Source organism: Entelurus aequoreus, linkage group LG09 (assembly GCF_033978785.1).
Source record: "Entelurus aequoreus isolate RoL-2023_Sb linkage group LG09, RoL_Eaeq_v1.1, whole genome shotgun sequence".
In the NCBI taxonomy this organism is placed as follows: Eukaryota; Metazoa; Chordata; class Actinopteri; order Syngnathiformes; family Syngnathidae; genus Entelurus; species Entelurus aequoreus.
Genome location: NC_084739.1, coordinates 35,328,279 through 35,351,377, shown reverse-complemented (window position 1 = coordinate 35,351,377; position 23,099 = coordinate 35,328,279). Strand labels below are relative to the sequence as shown.

The following is a 23,099-nucleotide window of genomic DNA, read 5'->3' as shown; positions in this document are numbered from 1 at the left end:
ACGTAGTGGCCGTGTTGTAGTAGCCGGGTGACTGCCATAGCAGTGGCGCTTGGAGAATCCTCTGGGCTACTGGTGAGTACTGTAATCTACAGTAGAACACACTCAAAGCTACTATTGTTGGTGTAAAGGTGACTATATGGATGTTTAATAATGTTACAAAAATGTATTTAGAAGGTCTTTATCACTTTTTTTCTGCTGTAAATATGAAAATATTTGATGTAATAATGGTAATCCTATTTCGCGGAAATTTGTTTACCACGGTGTTGTCTGCTACCAATTAACCGCTATAAATGAGGGACAGCTGTAATGGTGTATAACCCCACCTACTCCCATTGTTGCCCGTGGCGCACAGTGTTAGTGCTGGGCTGGTGAATAAGTAGACTCAGATGCAAATACCGGTCGGAGATGTGCCAGGAATATATCTCAAAATCAGTTCAAATTTGATTAAAAAAGCGTAAAAATATTTTAATGTAAATAAAATAGTGTGACATTTTTTTTATATGTAGTTGGGGGTTTAAAATACAATTCTGCTTGTAGAGCTTATAGCGCTCTGCTGTGATGTAACGATATGAACATTTCATATCACGGTTATTGAGACCAACAATTTCATGATTATAATCATTATCACCCTATATTTGAATGTGCTCGAAAAGTACTAACAGACACACTGAAATAGTTTAACCAAAATAACAACAAATAAAATACTGTACACACTTTCTTGGCAGAAAAACAATGAAATATTATTCTGGCTTCTTAAAGAGGAACTGCAGTTTTTTTTGGAATTTTGCATATTGTTCACAATCATTATGAAAAACATGACGACAGATGTATTTTTTTAAAGCATTCTAACTCGTAAATAAAAGTCAGCTTACATCGGAGCCAATGAGAGGTCCTCTATTCCGCCCATAAAACCCAATAAAAAACACCCCAAAAGCACCATAAATACTCAATTTCCATTTTGTGACTTAAATATTAACCAAATATTAGTGATATTGTTATTATAAGCAGTATAGCAGACAAACTGTTTATAGCGGCGCCGTGATGATGAGCTTGCATGCCAATGTTGACATAATCGACCATTCAGCTGCTTCTTCGCTTCCTTGCTTGTGGAAGATTATTGTAGATCATAAATTATGCCTCTCAACTGGATATTAGAAGGACGAGGATGTAATGTGACAAACTGGTACACTTTGACAGCCGATTTAGACCCGGAAATGGAGAGAACAACGCGAAAAGACGCTCCACCCCCATTTGCGGGGGTTATGAGTTATCCTTTATCTAAATAGGAATATATGAACATTTTAGCAGTCGGTATCCTAATTCAGAAGACATTGTACAGTAAGTGATGTTTTATTATGTTTGATGGCTTTCAGGAAGTCTGTAGCGAGTAGAAATCAGTGAGGTTTTTTTTTTAATTAATGCGCCGCCTATGCTTAGAATGATCAAATACGTAAATATTAAATGCTATTAAAGTGCCTGTTACCATGTTACATATATACTTACATCATGTATATAAAACCTTAATGGAGGTGTTTAGATGTTTTTTAAGGTCTTTATAGGCAGAATGGACGGCGTGGCGAAGTTGGTAGAGTGGCCGTGCCAGCAATCGGAGGGTTGCTGGTTACTGGGGTTCAATCCCCACCTTCTACCATCCTAGTCACATCCGTTGTGTCCTTGGGCAAGACACGTCACCCTTGCTCCTGACGGGTGCTGGTTAGCGCCTTGCATGGCAGCTCCCGCCATCAGTGTGTGAAAGTGTGTGTGAATGGGTGAATGTGGAAATACTGTCAAAGTGCTTTGAGTACCTTGAAGGTAGAAAAGCGCTATACAAGTATAACCCATTTATCATTATTATTAATAGAGCGGCTCCCATATGCTCTATTGTAAGCATACTTTTGATTGTATTTATTTAAGATTTAGAATGCATAAAAAAAATACATATGTCTTTCATAATGATTGTGAACAATTATTTTTTAGATAATAAAGCTAACGATTCCGGTTTAAGTGACGTCTCGCAAGTTCAGTTCCTGTCGTAGACACCTCGGTGTAATTTTCCTCTGAGTATAGATAGATAACTAGGTGCTGAAAGAGCACAACTTATAGGGTCAATGTGCACTCTTGAATATATTAGTTGCTCAGACAGTAATGTGTTTATACAAGTTTAAGTTGGAGTGTGTTGTTTATTAAAAACAATAATGTCTCTTGTATTCAAATTAGCATTTAAGCTAGCTAGCGAGCTAGCACTAGCCGATCTGTGAGTATATTAAAGTGTAGATATAAGTCATTTTACTATTAACCGTATGGAGTGTTACCGCGGTTTATCCTTAATACAGTTACCGTATTTTTTGGACTATAAGTCGCAGTTTTTTTCATAGTTTGGCCGGGGTTGCGACTTATACTCAGGAGCGACTTATGTGTGAAATTATTAACACACAACCGTAAAATATCAAATAATATTATTTAGCTCATTCACGTAAGAGACTAGACGTATAAGATTTCATCGGATTTAGCGATTAGGAGTGACAGATTGTTTGGTAAATGTATAGCATGTTATAGTTATTTGAATGACTCTTACCATAATATGTTACGTTAACATACCAGGCACGTTCTTAGTCGGTTCTTTATGCGTCATATAACGTACACTTGCTCACTAGTGTTACCATATCTGAGTTACTGTGTAGAAATATGGGGAAATAATTACAAAAGTACACTTCATTCATTAACTGTGTTACAAAAAAGATCAGTTAGAATAATACATCATGTTGGATATAGAGAACATACAAATCCTTTATTTATTGAGTCAAAGATACTGAAATTCCACGACATAGTGAATTTGCAAACAGCTAAAATTATACACAAAGCAAACTATAACCTGCTACCCAAGAATATACAACAATTCTTCTCAAAAAAAGAGGAGAAATATAATCTTAGAGAAAAATGTAATTTAAAACATTTGTACGCACGTACAACACTTAAGACCTTCAGTATATCAGTATGTGGAATTCAATTATGGAATGGATTAAGCAAAGCAATCAAACAATGTACTAATATGATCCACTTCAAGAAACTCTTCAAACTTAAAGTGTTTACAAAGTACAAAGAAGAAGAACCATGATAAACATTCTGAATTTATTTAATTCATCCATTATTTCACTCTCAAAATAATCTTACTTATCTCATCATATGAAATGTAACTTACTTCACCAATTATTATTTATCTATTTATTTTGATTGTGATTACTTATGGAGTACATTGTGAATAAATTGAGAACAGGAAGTGAACAAAAAAGTTTAGCAACTGTTATGTAAAAGAAAAGGGGTAGGATTAAATAAGCTCTGCTTCTTCCTACTCCTTTTCGAACATGTTGAAAAGAGAAACTGGAAATTGTGATGTATCATGTTGTATGCTTGCATGTTCGAAATAAACTCAAACTCAACTCAACTCAACTTATTCATCCTGTTGTTCACTATTCTTTATTTATTTTAAATTGCCTTTCAAATGTCTATTCCTGGTGTTGGGTTTTATCAAATAAATTTCCCCCAAAAATGCGACTTATACTCCAGTGCGACTTATATATGTTTTTTTTCCTTCGTTATTATGCATTTTCGGCCGGTGCGACTTATACTCCGGAGCGACTTATAGTCCGAAAAATACAGTAATTGTTGGAGACAGAACACAAAAGTAATGTACTGTAATGTTTGGAACACTACAAATCATAGCTTTTTGCCATTAATCTTTCGAACTCACAACATTATTGGGGCCAACTGCAGGACATTAAACGACCACGGAGAACATATGCAGGAGGAAGAATATTCTCTAAAGTCCATGTTTGAGTCACACTGAAACCATGTCTCTGTTGCTGATTATGCAAGACGGTAGCTCACTTTCCTGCCTTGCAGATAAATAATTTGCAAAGCGTATGACTGCAGGCTACATTTTAATTAGCAGTCGGACTCCCTTAATTACACTCAGTGACGCCTCTTTAATTAATTAATGATCTGGGCTTAATTTCCAACAGCACGCAGCCAAAGACACCAGCAGGACAATGAGTGAGTTTGAAGGTAATATTCGAGCGTTTACTTTGTGATGACCTACACGGTGATGGCGCTTAGTCTATCTAGTAAGGGAAGTACTTTGTGTTCTATGTGTACTGTGTGTTCTTTAATATGTCAGGTGTCACACAATATTTGAAAAATTACCTTATATATTTTGAAACTCTTTTAAACACCGTATTTTCCGGACCATAGAGCGTACTGGATTATAAGGCGCACTGCCGATGAATGGTCTATTTTTTAATCTTTTTTCATATATAAAGCGCACCAGATTATAGGACGCATTAAAGGAGTCATATTAATATAATTTTTTTCTAAATTTAAAACACTTCCTTGTAGTCTACATAACATGTAATGGTGGTTCTTTGGTCAAAATGTTGCATAGATTATGTTTTACAGACCATCTTCAAGACATTTTCTGACAGTCGCTTCTGGATGCACCGTTTTGTGGGCGGTCTTATTTAGGTGGCGTCTTCTCCCCGTCATCTTTGTTGTAGCGGTGAAGCGTGCAAGGACGGGTGTAGAAGAAGTGTCAAAAGATGGAGCTAACTATATTAATGACATTCAGACTTTATTTAAATTAATAACAGAGCAGCATCTCCTCATCCGGAAACAACAACATAGGAAATGTGTCCCGTGAAAAACCGTCCGACCGGAACTCTAATAACTAAAGTTCCTTGGGTGAATAATGTAAACTCACTACACCGGTGTGTTTTAGCCTTTTCATGGCGAGTTTACTGATATATATAAGTAACAACTTTACAATACTTTATATTAGAAATGGCAACAGCGGAGGATGATCTTCCCATGAAAAGAAGATAGAGAAAAAAGAATACGGTTTTCGACTCGTGAACGCGAGTCATTTTTCAGGACTTCTACAGATCCCAAATGCAGATCAGTAGGTACCAGAAGATAAGAAAAGTTTCTTTTGCATAATATTGCGAAACAAAACACCAGATCATATGTTTTACCTTATACACACACCATAATAATACTTGTATGTTTAATGTGCCAACAATCCATCGGGCGGTGCGGCTTCACAGCTTACCAAAGTTGTACTAAAACATTTTGATATATTTTTGAGCGCCGTGTGTAATGTTCTATATTTTCAATGGAACATTTAAAATATTGGTGTTGTTTAATTGAAACATATTGCAATCATAGTGCTGTCTACACTTTTTTTTTAATGTTTGACTGCCATCTACATGTCACACTTATCATTACACCTTGTACCAAATAAAATAGCTTCGATATGAGTAAGCTCAACCAAACATATTCCTTATATTAGGCGCACCAGGTTATAAGAGGCACTGTCGAGTTTTGAGAAAAACAATATATTTTAAGTGTGCCTTATAGTCCGGAAAATACGGTAGTTTCCTTCTGATGGACATTCAATTAGCATTCATGTTTTTTGTCGTCTTGTAAATCGCTTTTTCTCGATGACGGAAGTTATAAATTCTCCTAATCTACTTGTTCATTTACTGTTAATATCTACTGGATTCTGTTTTAACATGTTCTAGCTACACTTCTGTTCAAATGTAATAAGCATTTATTCTTCTGTTATTTGGATACTTTACATAGGTTTTGGGTGATACAACAAATTTGGGTATCGATTCGATACCAAGTAGCAACAGGGTCATACATTGGTCATAATTAAAGTCGTCATGTGTCCAGGGACGTATTTCCTGGGTATATAAACCATAAAAAAAGAAATTAAAATTATTTGTGATAATAAAAGATATCGATGTAATCATTGTGGTATCGTTACAATCGACAATTGTATGGATTCGCCATTTTGTTTACGATCAGGAGCGCTAGCTTGCTGTTAGCGGTTAGCTATTGTATCCTCCTATGGTGTGTAATCAAGCATGTTCAGCTATTCCTCGTCCTGCAGGGATGATAACTGTAAGAAACTTAGTTTATTTGTCGCCATGTAGGCGAAGATTAGTAATTTAGATGCAACTACAACACTACGGAGTGACGTTAGGCGCTAGCTGGCTACTAACTAGATACTAGCTAGCTATATTTTAAAGCACTGCTTGCAGAGCGGCTCTTTAGTGTAAACAGCCCCACATACTTTATCTTTAGATTTTTTTGCCAAAATACATCCATAGTCCCTCCTCTATCTTCACATTGTTACTGCTTGCATGTGCTGCGTGTGTTGACAAACATGCGCATCGTCTTGTATACCAGCAATGTCACCACGGCGCGACTCAGGTAAACGGAAAAAAAAGTACTGGTATTTTTCAATGGCAGTATAGTACCTTTTTTAACTCATTAGTCCCGCAGTACTTTATTAGTACCAGTGTACCGTACAATCCTAGCACATACATTGTCACACCGCGATGAGGGATGTCTTGTCTTGGTTTTTTTTGTCTTGTGAATTTCATGTTTTAATTTGAAAAGTAACTCTCCTCTCGTTTCAGGTCACTTGCCCTTACTTTTGTGTCATCAGTCTGACGTCATCCCTGATCCCTGATTGTTTCCACCTGTTCCCCATTACCCCCATGTGTCTTATAAGCCCATGCCTCCCTTGGTTCTGTGCCAGAATGTCTCGTTGTTTCGTGCCTCTCCAGCCTCAAGCCCAAGCCTCGTCTCGTCTTGCTTTTGATTATCCTGATCCTGAATTCCCTTGTTGGCATTTTGAGTTCCCTTTTCTCCTCCTGAGCAGAGTGATTTTTGGTTATATAGTTTTGCAGCCGAAGTGGTGAGTTTCAGTTTTTTCTTGCAGTTCTCCTTTTTCCTCAATTTTTTGAGTGACATTTTTTGTTAACTATTTTTCTAGATAAGAAACAGTGAAGAAGTTTTATAGCCATTGTTTCTCCCTCCTTTTGGAGCGTCTTTTGTCATTGATAAATTTCATAGATTATATCCTGCGCTAAGTATAGTTCGCTATTGATATTTTTTGTTTCGTCCTTTCGGAGTGATTTTCAGTAGTTCCTTTTTCGTGGAACATTTTTCGCCGAGTTGTCAGATTAAAGCCTATGTTGTATTGCCCTGACTCATGAGGTGAAAAGTAGCTTTCAAAATAAAAGCCTGCTGGATTGTTCCCTACTGTGCATCTGAGTCCTATGTTTGACCAAACGTGACATACATACACAAAAACCGCTCCAGACACAACAGCTAACTTGCTAACAAAAGACCAGAGATGATTTTATCAATGTGTATTTATTAGGGCTGTTAAAAGTTAACACGATAACAAGTTAACAAAAGTACCCTGTAACTAGAGATGTCCGATAATGGCTTTTTTGACGATATCCGATATTCCGATATTGTCCGACTCTTAATTACCAATTCCGATATCAACCGATACTTATATATACAGTCATGGAATTAACACATTATTATGCCTAATTTTGTTGTGATGCCCCGCTGGATGCATTAAACAATGTAACAAGGTTTTCCAAAATAAATCAACTCAAGTTATGGAAAAAAATGCCAACATGGCACTGCCATATTTATTATTGAAGTGACAAAGTGCATTATTTTTATAACATGCCTCAAAACAGCAGCTTGGAATTTGGGACATGCTCTCCCTGAGATAATCCTGATACCCACTACAACTTTGGGAAATACTATACTTTGACTTTCACAAAGTGCATTTTTTTATTTTTATTTTTTTAAACATGCCTCAAAACAACAGCTACAAAAACAATGAAGGCACACAGCTTCAGTCCAGAGTATACTAGAGTAATAAAGTAAACAATAACATAGTCCTCCTTTAGTGCAAGATTGCCTGGCATACTGTATAACAGGAAATGATAAACTGGGCTCAATCTGAACAGTCGATATGGGCATCTACATCAACTATATGATTTGCCTGAGAAGCTGGACAGGACAAAAAAAAAAAATAAATAAAAAAAAAACTTTTCGAAACCGATACGGACATCTCTACCTGTAACGGCACCATTTTTTTCATTGCGCGATTAACCTGCTTTGTGACACTCAGTCCATACTGTAGTTGTGGAAAAGCAGCAGAGTTCCAGCTGATGTTGAGTCACAGGAATGAATAGAGAGCATACACGGACAAAGTAAAAGGTACTGTATATTGAAAGTCAAGTCTAGATTTGAAGCCCTGGCAGGTTGCACTCTCCACAAGAGCAAAGTTGTTTCGATCCACTGTCGCTGTGAGTTATTGCCTGAGCTCCTTGCTACTAGCAACGGTGTTGCCAAAGCTGCATATTACAAGTGACTTTTTTATTTTTTTAAAGTCACTTGTAAAGTTTGTGAGTCACAGGTTGCAATTTTTTGGGGGGCTTTTATTAAGAATATGTGGTTGCTTTTTTGGGCTTGCTTTTCTGCCCCAACAATAAAGCAAAACACGACTGAGTGTTAGGGATTTCCTGGTTATCACGCCACCGGTCCACTTGGCACGCCCCCCAAACACACTCATGCAAATGACGCATGTGCAAGTACACCATAGCCCGGACTGGAAGAGAAACAAGTGAGGAGAGAGAATTGGTGAGAAAACTTGATAAAAATATAATTATATGTGTGTATGTATGTTTATGTATAATTTCATTGTGGGAGAAAGAGAGCACTAAAACACTCATTTAGACACCAGGTGGAAAATGTCTGAGTGTGCGTCTATGTCTGTTTGTGTCCATTTCGTGTAGAGCTGTTAAAAAAAGCATAATGGTTATTAAACAAATATTTGAATACATTAAAAAAAAGTACCCGGTCCCATGTTTTGTGTACATTTTGGTAAGGTACCCTTATTAAAGATATAAAAAAAAACTATATTTGAGCTTATTGCAATTAATTATGAGTTGACTAAATATTTTAATCGTTTGACAGCCCCACAGTATTTAGCGATGCATGTGCATCTGAAGGCTTTTTTTACTGCTGTCAAACGATTTAAAAAAAAAATCAGTTTAATCATATTTTGAATTTGGATTAATCACAATTAATCACAGCTTGTTACTTACTCATCCAGAAAAAAATGTTACAATGTTTTACTTGAATGTAATTTATTGCTCAAAACTTGGTAACAGTTGTACTATTATTTTTATTTAATTTACATTTTTTATATTATTTTATTTATGTATTTAAAAACTGTAACAGTTTTATCCAGCATCCAGGTGGGGCTCATTTTGGAGTGAAATTTTCCACTAAGCACACCAGTCAGTCTCCTCACTCTTCTCTGCACTGGTGTATGCATTTACTTGACCTGTGGGAAATCTCTCCAAACTTGTACCAATCGTGTGGGCAACTTGACAAAGGTGAATCACAAAATGCTAATCAATTCAAAATATAATAGGTAGACCAAATACTGTATTTTTGCGAGACAAACAAACAGATGGGACACGTTTAAGGAGATTTTGACATAATTAGGGTCTAGTCATGGTTAATAACATGTTAAATACTCATTAATAAGCAAAAATGAACATCGAAGTGAATAACTTAAAAAAAATAATGTCAAAAATGAACATTTTGCAGCACAAATGTAGCAAACGATTGGGACTGGTTTAGGAAGGTTTTGATAAAGTGTGTGTGTGTGTGTGTGTGTGTGTGTGTGTTCTTGTATTTCTACCCTTCTTGAGACATCAACTAGGAAAAGTAAATTTCATATGAGGACTGGCGAACAAGTTAGGACCGAAATCATGGTCCCAATACGGAAAACCATTGCATCTAATAGAGAGCCAAATACTGGAGTCTGTAAACATTGCTCCAAAGTCAGGATTTTTTGTTGATTTAATGTGCATACAAAAGTAAACATTGACAGGTGCAAAGGCAGCAATACATGATAAAACAAGACTGCAGCTAGAGAAGGACTTCCCTATTCATCCCCGAAAAAACCTGCCAGGTGAACAGCTGATTTTACGACTTCCGGTGCTGACGTAAGATAACCCGCATCCCATATGTGACCATAGGATGAACAAATGCACTACGGTACTAAGACTATAGTAGCCATTAACCGTTAGCTTCTACAGCTGGGTTGCCTAAAATGCGGCACAGGGGCCATCTGTGGTCCATGACTCGTTTGTCATCGGCCTTTAGTGCATTACAAAAAACAAAAAAATAGAGATCTAATATGCACCTCTGGTGGTGAAATCTATCCAAATTAGGGTGGTCCCAAAAAGGAGGGTTTAAAAGTGCCCCCCCTCTGGTCAACATATGAAATAACAAGTTTGTGTAAAAATTTGAACTGCTCCCCCTCTGGCCAACATATGTAATACCAGGTGTGTGTAAGAAATTTAAATGCGCCCCCTCTGACCAAAATTAATTAAAACAATAAAATAAATATTTATATGGAAACATACCGTAATAACTTGAAGTAAATAATGAAGATTAAAAACCAATTGCAAACAAAAAATTCAACAACAATTTTTTTTTACTAAAAGTCTACCTTTTTTATATTTGCATAGTATGTATATATTATTAATGTTGTAAATACACATCTTTATATATCTAGAAAGGGTGGTCCTAAAGAGGTAGGCATTTTTCAGAGGTCTCAAGAAGGTAACACATATAAGAATGTGTGTGTGTGTGTGTGTGTGTGTGTGTGTGTGTGTGTGTTTGCGCGTTAATAACTATAATAGTTAGACTAAAAAAGTTTGCAGAACAAACGTGGCACAAAAAAATAGAGCATGTTTGGGGTGATTTGGACGAGGCAAGCGAACATATTTGCAGCACAAACCAGCAGGGTGGGGGTGCAACTTTACACAGGTTTTTACCTGATTACTGAAATTTTAGCAACCTGCAACACTTTTTAAGTAACCATCAGGTAAAAGCAGCTTGTTCGTTCATTTTTAAAATTCACGCATTATTTTTGGCAGCCCAAGTTCTAAAATTCCTATTTGTACGGTTTTATTGTGATTGCAGGACGCAGGGAAGGGAAACGTAATTTTGATGCTCTATAATTCATTATTTTAGGTTGAATTAACAATAAAAGCAACCTTTATTCTTCAGACCCCTCAAGGTTGTTAACCCCCCCCCCAAAAAAAAAACAAAAAAAAAACACTAGCAACTTATTGGACTTTTATTGGACACTTTTGGTGACTTTAATATTAAATCAATTTCGCCAATAGTTATGCAAATTAGGTGATCCTTCCTGCAACTATTCGAGTGCACTTCTGCGGGAATCGTGTCTCTATGCAGACATGCAACATTTGTCCAGTCCAGATTTCGCTAACTGTTGCATTTTTGCATGCAACTTTGTTCTCTCGGGAAACCAGACATGAGCAACTTAATTTTCAGATTAGTGATCCAACTGAAGAGAGGATGAATGTTGATGTGTGGTGCACTCACAGAGATGACATCTGTGTTTATTGGACTCATCTCCACCACATTGGCATGGTATGGCTCGTCCCTCCACTGGGGGGCGTTGTCATTAATGTCCAGGATGGTGATGTTCACCTACACAAAGTGGGAATCATTAACACACAATTCACAACAGCAAAAAAACTATCTAGACTACTAAAATAATTGTTTGTTAATTCATTGTCTACCGCTTATTCTGTTCATGGTCATGGGTGAACTGGAGCCTATCCCAATATGCTTTGAAACTGCCAGCCAATCATTTGGCAGACAAACAACCATTGCCACTAACATTCACAGCTATGGACAATATAATGCATGGTTGTCTAAACGTTTTCCATTGACACAAAAAATTACAACATTTTTATGTACGCTCCAATGTACACATTTTTTTATGTATATTACAAATTAGTTTAAGACATTCTAAAATATTTGATAACATAAAAAGGAAAGCTTATAGACTAACTTTGTGAATGATATATGTATCTCATAATGTTCAACATTTCACCTTGTAACATCTTGTAACCCTAATGTCTAATCCAGTGGTGTCAAACGCATTTCAGCTCCGGGGCCGCATGGAGGAAAATCTATTCCCAAGTGGGCCGGAATGGTAAAATCATGGCATGATAACTTAAAAAATAAAGATAACTCCAGGTTGTTTTCTTTGTTTTACTTTGGCCAAAATAGAACAAGCACATTCTGAAAACGTACAAATCACAAATAATCCTCTGGACAAAACACTTCAAGTTTGTTAAAAATTCTGAGGAAATTGGTGCAGTTTAAAAAAACACAATGAGCTTAGACTTTGTCTCAGTGTATCTACAAAGCCAGGATTAAACTTTAAATCACAGTCTTTCTGGGATTGAACAAAAAACACAACATGTAAACTCTTCGAGGTATCAAATACCTCCTTTGTCATGTCCATGTATCAATCCAGTGCTAACTCAACAAACCATAAGAAACGGAGGTAAAAACAATTCAAAAGGGTCAAGTTTTCTCGTTTTTAACAGAGACATTATGGAGGAGTAAGAGTGCCAAATAACAATGTGGTCGAAGCAGAAGACATAAAACGGCATGTTTTAAGTTTAATTTGGGTTGAGGGAGATGAGCTGCAGCCACTCTTTACTTTGTACCTCTTGCTAGTCCTAACATAATTGCTATTGTGACATCCAGTGGACACATTTAGAACAGCAGTTTCTTTCATGAAAAAAAAATGCAGCTCATTTTATTACTTGGCAAACTCATCACGCGAGCCAGATAAAACCTGTTCGCGGGCCTGATCCGGCCCGCGGGCCGTAGGTTTGACACCCCTGGTCTAATCCTTTATCTCTAATCCTAATATCTAATCCTTTGTAATCTTCTGATGTGTTTAATTTTATTTTGCAATAAATCCAATAAAAAGAGGTGTAGTCTGCAAATAACCCCTGGCCCGGACTTTTGACACCACTGATTTAGAGCCAAACATGCACTGGGGCTATTTTTTAGCAAATAATACATAAAAAGGTGGAAGATCTGTGAATGTATTGCTGCTTTGAGTTATTACCGTGGCAATGCCGGTCTTCTGTTGCGGACCCACTCCTCCATCTACAGCTCTGACAATGAGGATGTACTCTGACTTCAGCTCTCGGTCCAGCAAAGCTGTGGTGGTGATCTCTCCTGCGCAACAAAGTCAATTACAACAAATATTTGAAGATGGTCAACAATTACAAAGCAGTCAAGTCAAAACGTGTTGAAGTAGACAATGAAATTCCTGTATTAAAATCCCAACTTTTTGAGTGCCCAGATACACTTGAGTCAATATGGTTGATGTGGTTTCTGAAAATACACACTCACATGCACACTTACCAGAGCGCGAGTTGAGACGAAACTGGGAGGATCCCTCCAAGGAGTAGATGAGTGAGGCCTGGCCAAACTCTCGGGAGGAGTCCAAATCAGTAGCATTGACGACGAGCACTGTAGCCCCTGTGGAGAAGAGGTGGGAACACATTTCCTTTTTCAGAACAAGTGAAAACATTTAAACCTGACGTGACAGTCAGTGCAGGGCCAGCCTTGGCTTAGTGTGGTCCTAAACACATTTTTTTGTGTGGCCCAGTTTTGGTCTCTGATACTACCTATTTATAATTTTCATTAGATAACTAAAGGGGCCACAAATCACATACACACACTCAGTATGTTTACATGCACTAAAAACAAATCATTGACCTCATTTGGTTGAAATTAGCTTTTTAAAACTCACGTCAAAACCTTAACAAGGTTTTTGCTTGCACCTTGTGACGTCTCCAATATTTGTGAATTTTAATACATATGATTATAAAACTGCCAAGTTTACTTCATTATGTAGGGTAGATTTATCATTATTGGATAATAATAATACAAATAATACATCATTAATATAGTTATTATTATTAGAGCACCTTTTTTTTAACTGGAAAAGCCTCTGCTTTGAACTTTAATCAAGGCTCCTTGAACACACCACAATTAAGATGCGAAAGTGACACTTAAACGTAACATTGTCAGATTTTGCCACATATAGATTTATCATATTTTCCCGAATAGTCGAGCCTTTCATGCTGGGTTTGCATGAAGGAATGAACCATTTTGTATTTTTGCAAGGGGATGTAGGCGGTGTTGCAATGTTATTATTAAACTTTAACATCAAAACTGATTTTATCTGAACCTTTATGAAGTCATTTGTTTTTTATAACTGATGGATTTAAAACAAATAAAAACATCTACAAGTCTTTCTATAGCCTATGACATGATCATGCAGCCCTCCTATTGGTTGTGGCCCTACAAAACCGCATAGAGTGGTCAGTTCACATTCAAATGAGCCAAATGAGATCCAATACAGATCATCAGTTTCCTGTAATTTGTATTATTTCCTGACCAGTGCTTTTTTTGATTTTTTCTACTTCTTGTCTACCTTTGTTTTCCAGCCACTTTACTTCTGGCTTGAGCACCTGCCCCGGTTGGTAATTAGGATACTCACCTGCTGGCAATCATTAATCAGGCAGCTTCTTATGCCATTCCCCTACTGGACCATTTGCTTTCTGGTTCATGCATGTTTGCTTTTTGTGCACATACCAGATGCACATCTTTGTTTTTTGTGTTACCTACATGTTTCCTACTAAAAGGGGCTTGTTTTTTTTTTTTTTAACTTGCCTGAAATCCATGCATCCCAGGATAAAGACAAACACAGAAAAATAACAACATTGTTAATATTCTGCCTTTGCAAAGATAGAAACAAATATTTTCGTCTTACAGTATGTTTATTTTCATGGGGTTGTATCTTTTAGTGCAGTAGAACAACACTGCTTTACACTGAGAACAGTTTCTGTCTTTTTTCTTCTGGTGCTAAATACAATTCTCAGTGAAATTTAAATATTGAAAAGGAAAAAAATAAGCACGGTAAAAGCAGCTCATCTCCAGGCCCCTCTGACCGGCCGACCGATGTTGACATACACTGTAGTTTTTAATCTTCTGTTTTCATATGATATTGTAGCTCTGGGGATATTGTGTATAGTTCTGAGCTGAGATTCTTGCTACAGGGAGCAGTGGCAAGAAGAGTTGCCGATCATCGTTGGCTGCATAGAAGTGTGGAGTGCGTCTTGCTGCAAGGTATACAGTGCTGTTTGGTAGACGCCAATAAAAGGCTGATTTGTGCACGGTCATTCTCCTTCAATGTCATTTCGCCGACATTATAATAATTATTACGCTTATCGAACAGAGCTGCTGCGGTAATTTTGTTGTAGGTCTTGACTACAATTACAATAAAGCTTTCATACAGCCTATATGCATTTGGTTGCTATGGTAGAATGCAGGGTAAATCTGTTCTTTTTTTAATTTAAACTTATTTTGCACTGAAGGTGAAGTTTAATGTTGTGTTTTTGTATTGTCGTTTAACAAAGATGATGACATTTTCAGTACACCAACACATCAACTTATATGGAACAACTTTAATAGAAACGTATATGTTGGCAATGTATGTCAAGTCAAGGCACTTTTTATGAGTACTAATTACACTGTGGACCAGTCCAGGACTTGAGGAGTTGTTTGACATGTTGCACATATTCATACAATTTCCACTGTACTGTAATACAATAACAAGAAGCAAGTCACACGACAAAAACAGTTGTAATCTAATGAAACATTACATAATTAAATATTGGTAAAAAAGAAAACAACTACTTTTGGTTAGATAATCAATCAGGAAGTTATTTAAGTCCTTGTCTGGAATAGACAACAAAAAAAATATATAAACACTTTGTTTTTTTCTCCCAACTATCAAGAGCTGGGCACAAAGATGTACAATTTTTCTATGCACACAAAAGGCCTATTTCTCTCAAACTGTGTTGACAATTGTAAGTGAGCATTTCTGTCTTGAGAAAATCCATCCACCTCACAGGTGTGGGATATGAAGATGCTGATTATACAGCTTGGTTATTGCACAGGTGTGCAGTTTTATCAGACAGCACAATGCCACAGATGTTGCAAGTGTTGACAATAGCGGACTGCATACAGCAATGTCCACCAGAACTGCTGTGCATGAATTGAATGTTTATTTTTATATTTTTATTTTTTTAACCACAAGTCATCTTCAAAGGCATTTCAGATAATTTGGCAGTATAACCAACTGGCGTCACAACCGTAGACCACGTCCAGCAACTCCACTTTCCTCACCTCTAAGATGGTCTTCGACTATTTAGCCAGACAGCTCGTGCTTCTGAAGATTTTTTTTGCACAAACGGTCAGAAACCGTCTCAGGGAAGTTCATCTGACTTGAGTGGGCAAATGTTCACATTCGATGGCGTCTGGGACTTTGGAAAATTGTTCTTTTCACAGTGGGGGCGATAACAGGCAGAGTGCATGGCGTTCTGTGGGTGAGCGGTTTGCTGATGTCAACGTGGGGTTATGGTATAGGCAGGTGCATTTTAGTGATGACATACTGAACACACAGATATACTTTGGGCCATTCATCCATGAGCATCACCCCATGTTTCAGCATAATAATGCACAACCCCATGTTGCAAGGATTTGTAGACAATTCCTGGAAGCTGAAAATATCCCAGTGCTTGCATTGCCAGCAAACACACCGGAAATGTCACCCATTGAAAATGTTAGGGATGCCCTAGATCAGACCTGGGCAATCGTTTTGATCTGGGGGCAAAAATCGGCTCTATGTATGCACACAGTATGTGTGCTTGGGTCCCTTTTTATAGAAACGCTAACGCAAAACCTCACAATAATGTCTGCAAGAATGCTAAAAATGTTTAACTCAATGAGACACCCAGAATGTACATGAAAATAAAGAATGTGGGATTTTCAATAACTATAAAACTATAACTATATACGATAAAACACTGAATATCAACAACATATTAATGTTGCTCCTCTTCTACTTCTCACACCACCTCCTTGATCGACATATTTTACAATCAAGCAAAACGCAAACACAGCGAAATATATAATATAATTTTTCTGCAGAACTTTGTTGTGAAAAACTGCTTCTGCGTCTGTCCCTGACCCCTGCTTATTAGGCTGGCTGCTCTGGAAACAAAACCCGCCCACACTGCGTGGTGCCTCATCTGCTTGCAGCTGCTGTGATAACATAATAACCCGTATATCATTCAAAAGCGCAGATTCCAACCATTGAAATACTTTCTATGGTTCCAAAATATAGATAATTTGAAAACAGCACTGCACATCATTATGGCGGCTACAGTTTCAATGTTAGAGGTCACAAAAAAATATTTGGAAACGTCCGGCGAGCTGGATTGAAAATCTTAAAGGCCTACTGAAATGATTTTTTTTTATTTAAACGGGGATAGCAGATCCATTCTATGTGTCATACTTGATCATTTCGCGATATTGCCATATTTTTGCTGAAAGGATTTAGTAGAGAACATCGACGATAAAGTTCGCAACTTTTGGTCGCTGATAAAAAAAAGCCTTGCCTGTACCGGAAGTAGCGTGACGTCGCAGGTTGAAGGGTTCCTCACATTTCCCCATTGTTTACAACAGCAGCGAGAGCGATTCGGACCGAGAAAGCGACGATTACCCCGTTAATTTGAGCGAGGATGAAATATTTGTGGATGAGGAACGTGAGAGTGAAGGACTAGCGTGCAGTGCAGGACGTATCTTTTTTCTCTCTGACCGTAACTCAGGTAAAAGGGCTCATTGGATTCCACACTTTCTCCTTTTTCTATTGTGGATCACGGATTTGTATTTTAAACCACCTCTGATACTATATCCTCTTGAAAATGAGAGTCGAGAACGCGAAATGGACATTCACAGTGACTTTTATCTCCACAACAATACATCGGTGAAGCACTTTAGCTACGGAGCTAATGTGATAGCATCGTGCTTAAATGCAGATAGAAACAAAAGAAATAAGCCCCTGACTGTAAGGATAGACAGCAGATCAACAATACTACTATCAGGAGACACCGAACCAAACACTGGACCTGTAACCACACGGTTAATGCTGTGCCGCCTGTCGAAGCCTAGCAATGCTGTTTCTAACGACGCAATTGAAGCTAACTTAGCTACGGGACCTCGTCAGAGCTATGATAAAAACATTAGCGCTCCACCTACGCCCGCCCTCATCTGCTCATTAACACCCGTGCTCACCTGCGTTCCAGCGATCGATGGCGCGACGAAGGACTTCACCCGATCATCGATGCGGTCGGCGGCTAGCATCGGCTAGCACGTCTGCTATCCAACTCAAAGTCCTCCTGGTTGTGTTGCTGCAGCCAGCCGCTAATACACCGATCCCACCTACAGCTTTCTTCTTTGCAGTCTCCATTGTTCATTAAACAAATTGCAAAAGATTCACCAACACAGATGTCCAAAATACTGTGGAATTTTGCGATGAAAACAGAGCTGTTTGTATTGTGATACAATGTGTCCGAATACTTCCGTTTCAACCATCGACGTCACGGGCAAACGTCATCATACATAGACATTTTCAACCAGAAGTTTCCCAGTTTTTAAAATTGCACTTTATAAGTTAACCCGGCCGTATTGACATGTGTTGCAATGTTAAGATTTCATCATTGATATATCAAATATCAGACTGCGTTGTCGGTAGTAGTGGGTTTCAGTAGGCCTTTAACAGGCTGGTATTTTGCCCAGGTCTGGTTTAGATCGACATATACGACAGTGTATTACAGCTCATCCTTCTTTGTGTTTTTGTGTCGCAGCTCCTGCCAATATTCAAGATTAAAGATTCAAGATTCAAAATGCTTTATTATTGTCCATTCTTTAACATGTACAAGACACATAAGAACTGAAATTTCATTTTCGGCACAGTCCCACTAAGAGCAGACATACGTTACAGGGAGACAAGACGGGACCGCCAACGGATCAGCCACTTATGGCAATATGCAGCAACTTCCACAGGCCATGACCTGATCACTGTGTGAGGCTAAACGTGGCCAATAAAACTGCACACTTGAGACCAGCCCAAGGCACACTTGTGCAACTATTACACTGTCTAATGAGCATCGTAATGTTCCACACCTGGGCGGTGGACGGATTATCTTGCAACGTGCTTACTCACAAACATTTCGACGGAAATGTCAACAATATTTGAAATAAAGAAATACACATTTTTTGTGCTTGAAATTAGCTGTCATGATGGTAATATTTTCTAGTGCTGTCAAAAGTTTTTTTTTTCTTTTTCCTTTGATGAATCATGTTTAATCACAGTAAATTACTTGAACTTTAAAAAAAAACCAATTATTTTGACAGAAATGCAATTTTATTTTCAGAATGTCTTACACAATTTAAAAAAAAAGTATTTTACTTAAATAGTCCTAATTTATTTGCTCAAAACTTGGTAACAACATTATTCAAAGTCCCGCCTGGGTGTATTTTGAAGCAACATTTGTCAGTGAACACAACAGTCAGTCTCCTCACTCAATCCAGCTCTAATGTGCGCTCTGTTGCAGTGGCCATGCGGAAACTATCGTGTATTTAAAGTTCTGGGCACTCCATGCGGTCCAGATGTTATCAATTTATCAGCAAAATATGAGTCAAAGCTTTTTCAAATCGATTTAATCGATTCATTGTTGAAGTCCTAAATCTGTGTTTATGCATGGTTAATACAATGTTACTTTGTACTTAATCACATGCGTTAACGCATCATCTTTCACTGTATTCTTGTATCACATTTTTTCCGTTCAATTTGGCCTTTATAAATTACTAAAACCAACTCTTAAGTATTGGGTAGTTATGGAAATTCCTGCAACCAAACAAAGTTGATTAAAAACAACTCAAATCAATGAAAACTTACCGATTGTATATATTTTTTGTATTTTGGCTCTTGTTGTATCCAAATGTTGTTAGGGGTATACTGTATTATACAAAACTCAAAACCAGTGAAGTTGGCACGTTGTGTAAATCGTAAATAAAAACAGAATACAATGATTTGCAAATCCTTTTCAACTTATATTCAATTAAATAGACTGAAAAGACAAGATATTTAATGTTCGAACTGAGAAATGTTTTTTTTTTTTCAAATAATCATTAATTTAGAATTTAATTGCAGCAACACATTGCAAAAAAGTTGGCACAGGGACATTTTTACCACTGTTACATGGCCTTTCCTTTTAACAACACTCAGTAAACGTTTGGGAACTGAGGAGACACATTTTGAAGCTTTCCAGGTGGAATTCTTTCCTATTTTTGCTTGATGTGCAGCTTAAGTTGTTCAACAGTCCGGGGTCTGCGTTGTGGTGTTTCGCTTCATTATGCGCCACACATTTTCAATGGGAGACAGGTCTGGACTACAGGCAGGCCAGTCTAGTACCCGCACTCTTTTACTACGAAGCCACACTGTTGGAACACGTGCAAAATGTGGCTTGATATTGTCTTGCTGAAATAAGCAGGGGCGTCTATGAAAAAGACGTTGCTTGGATGGCAACATATGTGGCTCCAAAACCTGTATGTACCTTTCAGCATTAATGGTGCCGTCACAGATGTGTAAGTTACCCATGTCTTGGGCACTAATACACCCCCATACCATCACAGTTGCTGACTTTTGAACTTAGCGCCTATGACAGTCCGGATGGTTATTTTCCTCTTTGGTCCGGAGAACACGAGGTCCACAGTTTCCAAAAACAATTTGAAATGTGGACTCGTCAGACTACAGAACACTTTTCCACTTTCTATCAGTCCATCTTAGATGAGCTCGGGCCCAGCAAAGCCGGCGGCGTTTTTGGGTGTTGTTGATAACTGGCTTTCGCTTTGCATAGTAGAGTTTTAACTTGCACTTACAGATGTAGCGACACACTGTAGTTACTGACAGTGGTTTTCTGAAGTGTTCCTGAGCCCATGTGGGAATATCCTTTACACACTGATGTGGGTTTTTAATGCAGTACTGCCTGAGGGGTCGAAGGTCCGTAATATAATTTTCTCCAGATACTCTGAACTTTTTGATGATATTACGGACCGTAGATGGTGAAATCTCTAAATTACTTGCAATAGCTCGTTGAGAAATGTTGTTCTTAAACTGTTGGACAATTTGCTCACACATTTGTTCACAAAGTGGTGACCCTCGCCCCATCCTTGTTTGTGAAAGACTGAGCATTTCTTGGAATGAGCTAATATTTGCAAAAAATAACAAAGTTTACCAGTTGAACGTTAAGTATCTTGTATTTGCAGTGTATTCAATTGAATATAAGTTGAAAAGGATTTGCAAATCATTGTATTCTGTTTTTATTTACGATCTACACAACGTGCCAACTTCACACTAGTTTTGGGTTTTGTATATTTATGCTTGTTTGTGCCTTATATATTTCATACTTTTGAGCACTTTACAGATTCTACTTATGTAAACTCTGTTTTTCAGCTGACTGGACAATAATAATAAAAACATATTTTATCTTAAATTATATGAAAACTAAAAAAGAAGACAAAGGGGTAGACTGGGGAAGATACCATGAGCACAATGTGGCCTCATCTACTTCTTTACTATGTGGCAGTCAGTGGGTTCATGAATTAGTGGACTATTACCATGTTTTCTATGGTGATAGTTAGCACATACCTAATCAATAAACCGACAGGCAGCTGGATAAGAAGCTAGACAAAGCCGCAGGGCTGGCCCAGAGCTCAGCCTTGCAACCCGGACCATTGGCCCCCAGCTCAGACCCGAGAGCTTTGGCCAGTCTTCTAAATCTCAGCGCTAGCCCGAGCGGCTCAGCAATGTGCTACTTCAAATCGTGTCTCAGACACAAAAAGTGGACAGAGCTGAAGCTGCAGCTCAACGAGAGAGAGAAAAACAGAAGGGGGGCAAGCAAATATCTCATTTCCCTCCAGCAAGTGGAAGCTAATCTAACGTCTTTGATAAAAGAGTTCTCTGAATGCATGCATGAAAATGAATACAGCAGCCTGTGATTTAGCTTTGAATAGTCAATAGCCAGCATTTGGACTATTTAAACCATCATGGACAATCTAAACAAATACAACCGTATACAGTAGGCTCGAAAAAAGAATGGAAAAAGGAACACCCTAAAGCACAAGATAGAGGCGGTATCATGTGTGCATTTGTTAAAAAGAGATACTGTATATAAGTATGATGAAGTCTAAAAGGAAATCCTGACTTACCAGCATTAATATTCTCTAGAATCTTGACGATGTAGGACGACTTGCTGAACTCGGGCGGGTTGTCGTTTTCATCCTGAAGTGGGTACAAACATCACCACACTCTCAGTCAATATGCACACAAACATTGCTGAAAAAGAACAACCTGAAATAATTTAAGGTTTTCATCATTGATTAGTTTTTGGATTAACACAATTCATTCAGGGTTGCAGCCTGGATTGGTCACCAGTCAATCATAGGGAACATTGTGATTAAGGGCTGTATACATAAACTTTGATCATTTGGTTGACTGTATAAAAGATACATTTACACATATTCATGCCTACGGAAAATGTTTTCTTGCATGTTTCCAAACAGTGTGAGGAAACCCCCCCCCGAGCACAGAGAGAACATTCAAAGTACCGTATTTTCCACACTATAAGGCGCACCTAAAAACCTCCAATTTTGTCAAAAGCTGACAGTGCGCCCTATAATCTGGTGCGCCTTATATATGGACCAATATTGAGCCTCCAACAGGTAAAAGTTTCAATCAATCAATCAATCGCAACTACGGTAAGAAGCCGCCGACTTCATTTTCCTCCGTCTTCATTTTCCTTCTACGGTAAGCACCCGCCTCCGTAGAATAAGAAGAAGGACACGGTGCATGCTGGGATATATGACTGCGCGAGGCGTGCCGTTTCATTTCCATTTGTTTGTTTCTGTAAAGACCCCAAAATGGCTCTTATTAAGAGACACGCTTACGATGCAGAGTTTAAACTTAAGACGATCAGTCACGCAGTAGAACACGGGAATAGAGCAGCAGCGAAACTGACTCGATTAATGACGACTTCGACAAGACGGAGCCGGGCATGTTGGATGCCGTCGCCCAACTGTTTAATTCGGACAATGAAGAAGAAGAATTCGAAAGATTCGTGGATGAGGAATAACTTCATAAAGTGAGCTTTACATGTTTATTTTATGTGTTGTTTTGTGTGACATTGACGTTTGAGCAAAGTTGAGTTATTGATATATTGTTATTGCTCTGCACTATTTCGAGTGTTACTATATTGTGATTGCACTAACGTTAGATTTACCGTAACAGTATCACTGTTTTTTACGTGTTTATTGAATCAGGGAAAAGTTTCCCTCCACTATGTGATATAAATGTTGCACTACATGTTATACCTTGCTGTTGTTAAAAG

At 37.9% G+C, this 23,099-nt stretch overlaps 1 protein-coding gene across 1 annotated transcript in view; it reads right to left on the bottom strand.

Annotated features, from left to right (window-relative positions):
* LOC133656977 (cadherin-23-like) overlaps positions 1-23,099 on the bottom strand; it is a 395,393-nt gene that overhangs the window by 45,762 nt on the left and 326,532 nt on the right. Inside the window, exons 18-21 of the mRNA XM_062057867.1 lie at positions 21,922-21,994; positions 13,159-13,275; positions 12,857-12,969; positions 11,305-11,412 (exon numbers count right to left, since the gene is read on the bottom strand). Coding sequence (XP_061913851.1) covers positions 11,305-11,412; positions 12,857-12,969; positions 13,159-13,275; positions 21,922-21,994 — 411 coding nt within the window. The remainder of the gene's footprint in view (positions 1-11,304; positions 11,413-12,856; positions 12,970-13,158; positions 13,276-21,921; positions 21,995-23,099) is intronic.